This window comes from Corythoichthys intestinalis, chromosome 14 (assembly GCF_030265065.1).
Source record: "Corythoichthys intestinalis isolate RoL2023-P3 chromosome 14, ASM3026506v1, whole genome shotgun sequence".
NCBI lineage: Eukaryota > Metazoa > Chordata > Actinopteri > Syngnathiformes > Syngnathidae > Corythoichthys > Corythoichthys intestinalis.
In genome coordinates this window covers 45766491-45776268 of record NC_080408.1, presented here as the reverse complement: position 1 = coordinate 45776268, position 9778 = coordinate 45766491, and the positions used below count along the sequence as shown (strand labels likewise).

The 9778-nt window shown below is 39.7% G+C and overlaps 1 protein-coding gene across 1 annotated transcript in view; it reads right to left on the bottom strand.

Moving 5' to 3' along the window:
• Positions 1-1451: 1451 nt before the first annotated feature.
• Positions 1452-9778, bottom strand: part of st6galnac5a (ST6 (alpha-N-acetyl-neuraminyl-2,3-beta-galactosyl-1,3)-N-acetylgalactosaminide alpha-2,6-sialyltransferase 5a) — a 239921-nt gene continuing 231594 nt past the window's right edge. The window contains exon 5 of the mRNA XM_057856866.1: positions 1452-6210. Within this exon, the coding sequence (XP_057712849.1) occupies positions 5961-6210 (250 nt within the window). The 3' untranslated portion in view covers positions 1452-5960. The remainder of the gene's footprint in view (positions 6211-9778) is intronic.

Here is a 9778-nt window from a genome sequence, read left to right as displayed (position 1 = left end):
TACTTTAAGTAAATATGACCATTTCTTCTTAATAAGCCCATACATCTGAAAGTTGGTAATTTTTCACCTAAAAAAAAAAAAAAAATCAAATAATGTTTTGAACAATAACTTCTTGAATTAAGAACATTTCTGACAAACATTAAATTAGTATTAATATAGTACTTAATACTATTTAATTGCTTAAAATAAGATTGTTTAACTTATTTTGAGCTAGCTATTTTTATTTCATGAAATCTAAGTGAATGAAATTTACTTGTAGCACTGGCAGATAATTTCACTTATTTCTAGTAGATTTACACTAAAAACAATGGAATTTAGCTAGTTTTAATATGTGTTTTGCAGTCTTGCTCAGTACATCAGTTCTTTCCTTTTGATTTTGGCTCTGATCGCCATTCCACATTCTATGAGCTTGAAAGTCATTTGCTTTTCTCCCATTTTTAGGTCTTCATGATTGCTTCAATTAAATGTTTTCACAGGGGAAATGAAATATTTCATTAATCAATCTAAAAGGCAATGCTTGGACAAGACGAAACACCAAGAAATAAAAGCGAATTTTATTTATTTATTTTTTTTACTTTAGTCTCATATTCATCTTTCGATTGGAAACAAAAATGTCTTCAGTATACAACAATTCCAAGCTGTTTCAATACATTGTGAAGTGACTGTATGGTATACACAACTTTATACAGTTGTTGTTGTTGCCAGTCAATATTAAGGATACATTCAAGCGAATGGCAGTGAGCTCAGCTTTACAGTCGTCTCTTTATTCTCGCCCACGTCCTCTCTGTAGCAACCGGCTTCTTCCTTAATTGTCACTGTATCTTTTTATCGCATCATAAAAGGGACAAAGCACAATATGTTGTAAATGCCAACTCATTGAGGCTCAACATTCAGGGCGTCCATATATCAAATCCTTCAGCATGCAGTTGTCAGTAGCCAATTGTCATAATATATAGTATATGACGGAAAACACTCAGGTGACTTGCAGTTCCGCTCTGAGACCCCAATTTGGCCAAACTCAAAATTGCCCTATATGCATGTCTGATACATCATTGGAAAGCTTAAAATCTCAATTTTCTGGGGGAAGAAAAATTTTGAACAGGAGGGCATTTTTCCCAAAAATATTTCAAACAGCAAAACCCTAACTGGAGGTGAGAGAACGAAAGAGCAGAATTAAACACGCCACGATTTTAACGAAATATTATCACGTACTTACCTTTTTTTGATCCACAAACTCCATGTAGCATGTATCACCGAGTGTCAAGACAGAGATGTGAATAGCCACAGCCGGATTTTTTGAGGATTTTATGGGTGAAACATGGTAATATAACAAGGGTCGCGATGCAGAAATCGCAGAATTCAAGGAGTGGTCGAGATGTTATTTTTCATATATTTATATTTGTTTAAAAGTTTAAAATATGCTAGTAATTTTTTTAAGTTGTTGTTTAAAAAAAAAAAAAAAAAACGAAATATTGATTAATGATTCTAAGCTAAAAATGACAGATATTTCAAATAATAAATATAATTACTTACCCTCATTTTATGGCTGGGTTGAAACAAAAGCGGTTGCGCGACGTTTGTAAACGGGGGTTTCCAGGTTAAATCGGACAAATTAAAAATAATTCGGGGGCTTAATGTGCCAGGAATCTGCTATGGCAGCATATAGACATATTGTTATATCAAACACAACAGTTCTTTTGGCTTAAGATACAACAGTTTGTTTTAAAGAGGGGTGCAAGAGCAGAAACTGCTTTTTCAGTCTTGTCTCTGTTTTTTTCCGCTATATATTTTTTTTATCATATCTGTTTCAATTTGGGTTTGGATGCATCATTTGATGTGTGGTGGGCTTAAAAAGTTTCATTTTGTCCGCTCTCCTATTAAAAAAAAACTTGCAAAGTTGGATATAAATGTTTTTTAAAAAAATAGTGGAATTCTGTAAAATTCCATGTTTTTGTCTTGTAAAATCATTTTCGTTGAATAACCTCATTTTTAGTATTTTAACTGTGAGGAACGCTTTGCACAGATTGTCATCAATTCCAAGAGGGTTAGCATAGAATAGAAAATAGATCTCAGGATGTTCACCTCTGTTTCGTTAACCTGTGCGACTTTACTAATCTATTACGCTAAACCCACGTCATTGCGATTCGGCATGGCATAGTCGCCTAATAATGGTATTGCTTTGGTGCTGTTCAAGTGAGTCGAAGAGCTTCATTTTAGCCAAAAGCTGTCTGACTCCACCATCTTGTGGTATCTATAAGCAGTGGACCTATCGTAAAGCTCCACCCCCTTGTAGAACTTATCAAATTCTCTCAGTGACAGTAATTGAGTGAACGAACGATTTATGGATGATGGCGGGAGACAATAGACCTGTTTTTTTGTTTTTATGTTGTTTTTTTTTTTAAAATGAATTTCGTCTAGAAGTAGACAGAGAGGATTTCAGTATGCAGTAAAGCAGTATGTCTATGGTATTAAACTTTACAAAGATAAAAATTTTGTACTCGACGCGTAATGCTAACACACGCAACTTACAAATGAGAACCCCCACAGGCCCAATGTCTCTGTAGCTATAACGTTATGTCATGTGTTGTCAGATTTTTGTCCCGAAGCTTTTGTGGCAATGAATAAGCAATCTTTTACATTCAGTTGGATTCTCACTATTATCCATAGGTGCTAAATAAACAACTTACATCATAAACATACATGTGCAACTTGAATAATGCTCAGCGTTGTGAGGGTCGTGCATTCGATTTGCCCACATCTCAATGTTAGGTGTGTGTTTGAGGAGAACTTTCCTTCGTGTGCGTCCGTGACCAAACTAAAGTTCTTTTTTTTATAGAAAGTTTGTGGTGTTTACTTTGGACTTTCAGTGTTGGGGTCTTGACAGCTTAGTTATATTTTATTCTATTTCAGGCTAGTAGATGAATAGGCAGTCAAATATTAGCAAATTAATGTTAATAGTTTAGTCTACGTTTTTACTACATGCTATCAAATATATATATATATATATATATATATATATATATATATATATATATATATATATATATATATACACATATATATATATACACACACACACACATATATATATATTTACAAATCAATCATTAACTTACTTTTGAGGAGGAATAAGTGTCCTTGAGTTACTGTCTTGACATTCAGTTGTTTATGTGGTCGACGACAGAGCCTTATCCGGAGCGTGCATTTGGTGAATCTTCTTTTAGGCTTTGAAAATGGCCCAAAATATTCCGCCCCTCAATCTTTCAGGCTACCTGGTGTCGGAATTACAGGTTCCCCATGCACAACGTTAAACTATCGGGTTTTTGCTATTTTCCAGTTAGGAAAAAAGATGTTTTAACTCACAATCACACAGTATTCCGATGCAACTCTGTGGCTATGTGTCCGACTTTTCTGATTTGGGGGTGTGGTTTCGCGATAGGTCGAGTATAGTGCAGTATAACCCTTTTTAGGAAAGGGGTGTCAATTACTGTTAGATTTTTGGTGTGTGGGAAGGGGCTTGGTAGCAGGGGCTTATTATCGAAATCAAAATGTGCCTCTACCTTCATTTCAGATTCGTTGCCATGGTGCTCACTGTTTCTTCTCTTCTCTCGTGAATTTAGTGAGATTTAACTTCGGGGCAAAATCGACCTGTGTGCTGACTTTTAAATGAAGTTCATGTGTCGATTGCAGTAAGGTTGAGGTCGTTTTAGTAGTAGTAAAAAGTACGACATGTCTAGGTGTCAACAGGCCCTTAAAGTGCCTATGACAGCAAAAAGCATGTTTATTTCATGATTCACGCGAAATTTATGCTCCTGAATGAAATGGACCACTTGGATGTGTGTGGAAGCGATCGATTTATATATTCAATTTTTTGAATCCCGCGCCATGAAAATTAGTGACTTCCTGGATTAAGAGGAGTCGAGAGATTGACAAATGCGAATGTGACATCACCCAGGTCAGCACACAATACAGCATTGCTATATAGCATGCAGACTGACTGCGATTTCATCTGATTTTGTGGATTAATTCATTTATTTTTTGCAACCCCCCAGCAAAATGTGCTGCAGGATTTTGTTGCTGCAGTAGGGAGAGGCGTGTCAGCCTTTTTGGGTTTCAAAAAGTTCCCGTTCACCGCAGAGATAGGCCAAAACAAGTCCGACAACTGTGGGACCATTGGACTTACGAGGAAGTGAGTAAACTACGTGTTTTGTATTATGTCAAATACTGGGATCATGTCACACGTTTTAATAAGGAAGTGGCTTGCATTTTGTGGCTGACAATGCTCCTTGTCCACCGAGAAGGCTACTCGACTGACGACCGGCGGCTTGTTGCACACCCCCCTCGGTCCTCTTCGCGTGCCCGGTGAGAGAGTGCTATACTCGGCTTATGCTCATGCAGCTCCTAGCTCTCGTCTGCGGTTCCCCATATCGTCCAGACTACCAGCCCCCTCTGCCCTCTTCATGTGTCCGGCAATAGACCACTATCCTCGGGTTGGGCTCGGGCTTGCTCGCCGCTTGATGCTGGCCGATCAGTGAAACTGTCATCCTCGACGCCGTGAGTGACATGAGTCGGGGTAGTTTTGTTCTATTTTTCGTTTTCGAAAGGCGAAAATGATTGGAACCGCCACTCGGCGGTCATTCTCCAGCTGCTTACCCGGCAACGAGCACTCCTGCCCACAGCAGGGGAACAACGAGCTGCAACGTGCTCGCTGCTGGGGGTGGACAATCAACCCCGCCACCATGTGACATGATCTGGGGTAGTTTTGTGTAATTTTTCGTTTTTCGAAAGGTGAGAATAAATCGAAAACGCCGCTCTGTTCGGGTTAGCATGTCGGCTGGCTGTCACGCCTCCTGTTTTGTTTACGCTCTTTCCTCCGGCTCCGAAACCGTGGCATGGAAATGAAAAAAGACTAACTCCAGTGGCATAAAACACCGTTCGGGAGGTGTAAGAAGTCGACAATTTTGACCATTATGCAGTAATTTTGCCCTGTCGTACTGAATAAATACATTTTTAATATTTCATATTCCATTTAGCACAAAACTGTTATTTGTCATGACCACACCATTTATTTAGCAATTGGGGAAAAATACTTAGTTAAAAAGAATATCCTGTAAAATATTGGAGTAGAGAGACTGAAACAATGACATTTTGCTGATCTCTTCGTCACATTTTTCTTGTTCTGAATCTTCCCCCTTAATGGGCTGAATTCTAAATCAGATGAAATCGTGACCCCCGCCGACGTCATCCTCCAGCTGGGGACGCTAGAGCGCTATAATGGCAGGCGGGGCTAAATGGCAGATTAAAAGACTAATTTCCCGTCATCTGCGCTTTGCCAAATTGTTGTATATAGTCGGATCATATCAAAATATGATTCTAATTCACATAATAATGCCCTTTCAGATTTTTTTATGCTGTCACAGGCACTTACTTTAAATCATTCATTGCCAATGACGATAGACGTCCAATCATGTGGCTCTTTTAATTCGTCTGCTGTTAATTTATTTTAGTTTACCACTCGTACATGTCGAATCCATTTGAACGACAACTGAACAACCCTCCCATTTCAAATGGATTGGTCGTCTATTGTCTTCAGTGGCAGCCAATGAGTTAAACAAAAAGCCCATTTCATTTCACCTTCTAGATCTTTACAAAACATGAAAAGTTCAACTTTAAATGGAGCTCACTATCAGTGCCTACACACACGTACACACAAAATGATTGACGTTGCTGCAAGCTCTCCCGAGTGAGCGTGAGACGCTGATGCTCGCTCCTCGTATCACTTCACCTTCACAGCGGGAGTAGAGAAAAAAAAAACGAGAGCTTGTGACTTTGAACGCCTTCCGTGCGGCGTTTTGGCAGCAGCCTTGAAATATTTTCTCGACAAACGTCAATCAGGATCAACTTCGTCTTGCGTCGACGCCAAAGTCTGCGCGTGTTCCTGAGCGGGTTCCGTCATACGATCACGTTTGCCGTCCTTTAGCGTCGACTTCGTCCAGGCTGCGGTTTGCCGGCAGAGGAGGGGGGCGCCAGTCGGGCTGGTAGAAGTGGATGTCAAACGTCCGAGCCCATTTGGCGAAGACCCGCTTCTCCGTGATGAAGCGGTGGTGGCTGCCACGTCGGCCGCGCTCATGCGATATGTACATGGCACACTCGTCGGGGCCCCGCGGCTCGTAGTAGTGGTAGGGCACCGATGGGTGGCCAGGATCCCCACTGTGAAAGGACGGGTTATTATTTTTAAAGAGGTTTTGCAGTATATATTTACTGTAATGCCTTCACAAATAGAAAAGGAAAGAGTCAGGACAGCAACACAGAAGCTATACATGGATTTTTTTAATACTCTGCACAAAAGTATCATAGAATTTAATCCAATCTTCAGCTATATCACAAGTATGAACCAGATTCTACTAATGCCACATAAATGTTTTCAACTTTAAAAACGAATAATGTAAACACAGGACATGGAGGAAAAAGTAAGTCAACTGCTAAGCTAACAATTCTACTTGAGCTAATCAGAGCACTTGAGTTTCCACTCCACCCACGGCAAAATATTCTTTAACAGATGAGAAAGAAACACACAATGCCATTTTTCAAAAGAGAATTCCACAGCACAATAACATCGAAGCTTTATCCCAACTGTGAAGCATGTGCTTTGCTTCCTCAGGGCCTGGACATTTTACTAAAAACAAATTCATAAGATCATGAAGATATTTTAAATTTGAGACTACAGTGGGGCAAATAAGTATTCAGTCAACCACTAATTGTGCAAGTTCTCCCACTTGAAAATATTAGAGAGGCCTGTAATTGTCAACATGGATAAACCTCAACCATGACAGACAGAATGTGGGAAAAAAAACCCAGAAAATCAGATTGTTTGATTTTTAAAGAATTTATTTGCAAATCATGGTGGAAAATAAGTATTTGGTCTATACCAAAAGTTCATCTCAATACTTTGTTATGTACCCTTTGTTGGCAATAACGGAGGCCAAACATTTTCTGTAACTCTTCACGCGCTTTTTACACACTGTTGCTGGTATTTTGGCCCATTCCTCCATGCAGATCTCCTCTAGAGCAGTGATGTTTTGGGGCTGTCATTGGGCAACACGGACTTTCAACTCCCTCCTCACCCAGTGGCCTCAAAATGATAACAAGGACGGGGAGCAAAAATCCCAGAACCACATGGGGGGACCTACAGAGAGCTGGGACCATAGTAACAAAGGCTACTATCAGTAACACAATGCGCCGCCAGGGACTCAAATCCTGCACTGCCAGACGTGTCCCCCTGCTGAAGAAAGTACACGTCCAGGCCCGTCTGCAGTTCGCTAGAGAGCATTTGGATGATCCAGAAGAGGGCTGGGAGAATGTGTTATGGTCAGATGAAACCAAAATAGAAATTTTTGGTAGAAACACAGGTTCTCTTGTTTGGAAAAAAAAAGAATACTGAATTGAACCATACCCTCTGTGAAGCATGGGGGTGGAAACATCATGCTTTGGGGCTATTTTTCTGCGAAGGGACCAGGACAACTGATCTGTGTAAAGGAAAGAATGAATGGGGCCATGTAGATTTTGAGTGAAAATATCCTTCCATCAGCAAGGGCATTGAAGATGAGACGTGGCTGGGTCTTTCAGCATGACAATGATCCCAAACACACAGCCAGGGCAATAAAGGAGTGGCTTCGTAAGAAGCATTTCAAGGTCCTGGAGTGGCCGAGCCAGTCTCCAGGTCTCAACCCCATAGAAAATCTGCAGAGGGAGATGAAAGTCGATGTTGCCCAACGACAGCCCCAAAACATCACTGCTCTAGAGGAGATCTGCATGGAGGAATGGGCCAAAATACCAGCAACAGTGTGTGAAAAGCTTGTGAAGAGTTACAGAAAACGTTTGGCCTCCGTTATTGCCAACAAAGGGTACATTGCCCCAATGTACTTGTGCATCAGTTGAAGCTCAAATTATTTTGGGTGGATAGGTTGCAAAAGTAAACCCAGACAGACAAGTAAGCCCAGAGCAGATTTCAGGAAAAGTAAGTTTTAAAGTGACTCAGTCAAAGTACTCTAATATTAAGGCTGCAACAACTAATCAATTAATAAATTACTTGCCAATGAATTTGATATTCGACTTTTGCCGGAAGCTATGAGCAATCCCGTTTGGGTCCTTGTTTATGTGTGATGTGAGGCAGCGCGTGCAGTAGTAATTAGAGCAAGAGAGAGAGAGTTCACTGCGACACTCAGGTTTAGTTGCTGACTCGAGTTAAGATTGTCTTGGGGTATGTGTGTTGTTAGATCCAGTGTACATCCATGAGAGGTGTTTTAATGAAGCCAATTGTATTCTTTGTTGATGATACGTTACTACTTAGCACAGAGTGCTAAGCTAGTTAGCGATTGTGTTAATACATGTCTTAAGCAGTGTTGTTAATCTTACTTTAAAAAAGTAATTAATTACAATTACGAGTTAGTTCTCCCAAAAAGTAACTGAGTTAGTAACTCAGTTACCTGAATGTAAGAGTAATTAGTTACTTGGCAAAATAACTGGTGTCACCTTTTATGGTTTTTTTTTCACCCCACCCCCCCAAAAAAACAACAACAAAAAAAAACATGGTAACCTTTGCTATGTTTGGAAGTCATTTAATGTTGAAGTTGAAGTTGCTAAAATTGCTCCCGTTATTGCATTAGTTCCCTTCTGTCTACTTTCGACATGTGAAACAGTTTCATCATTTAAAGATAGATTCAAGTCAAAATTTTGCCGATTTAGGAGTATTTTAGATAAAAATTTACTTAGGTTCGCTAGGAAGGTTCTCTACATTAGAGCCTTCCTGAGAAGTCAACTGCTTTAGGATGGCGGCTGTTTACTAATGCCGGCGAGTCGATCATTTCACATGTAATTCTCTATACATGTGCTAACGCCGCCGTGTCTATCATTCGCATCTAGTTATATATACATATGATATCTACCGTAGCATCATGTGAGCGTAGTTTGAAGGCTATCGGCTATAGTCAGTTATTATTGGAACCACTTAGCATCGCCTTTATAACGGCGTCACGACTCCCTTCCCTCCTCCCCACTCCTGCTCTTCTCGCTCGTCTCCGTGAGTCCGTGTCTCTCACAGACTTCTCTCGCGTCATTCAACCAACATAGTAACGCATACTAACACACACCTTTACATCCTCAGTAACAGTAACGGCATTGCCAAGATGAGAAAAGTAATTAATTAGATTACTCACTACTGAAAAAAATAACACCGTTATTCACGCCATTATACTCTAACGCCGTTATTGACAACACTGGTCTTAAGTGTCAGTTTGTATTAGCACTTGAGTTATTGTTACAGTGTAGTTGTCTCATTTTATATAAAGAAACCGCTAAAGCAGTTTGAAATAAAAATGCGCAGTCAAAGAATTTTCTGCTTCTTTCTTTGCATATTTGCCCAGATCTCAGGTTTTTGCATTTTTGCACATTTTTTTACTTGTAAATTCTAAAGCAAGTACTTTTGTACCTTTACTTGAGTAAAATTTTACCCCTCTATCTGTACTTAAGTAAAAAAGTGAGTACCTCATCCACCCAAGGGCGTAGGTTTGCATAGGGACGGTAGATACATAACAATACCAACTTTTCAGGATGCTCAAATTGTCCCCACCAACTTTTAAGCAACCTTATTTTCATTACAGTATATAATGCCTTCAGTTATATAGGTAATTTGATGTAAGGATAAAATTGACCCTATCAATATTGAGTGAATTATTTTCATTATGTTCAGACTTACATGTACCCCTTTTCACTGATGAGT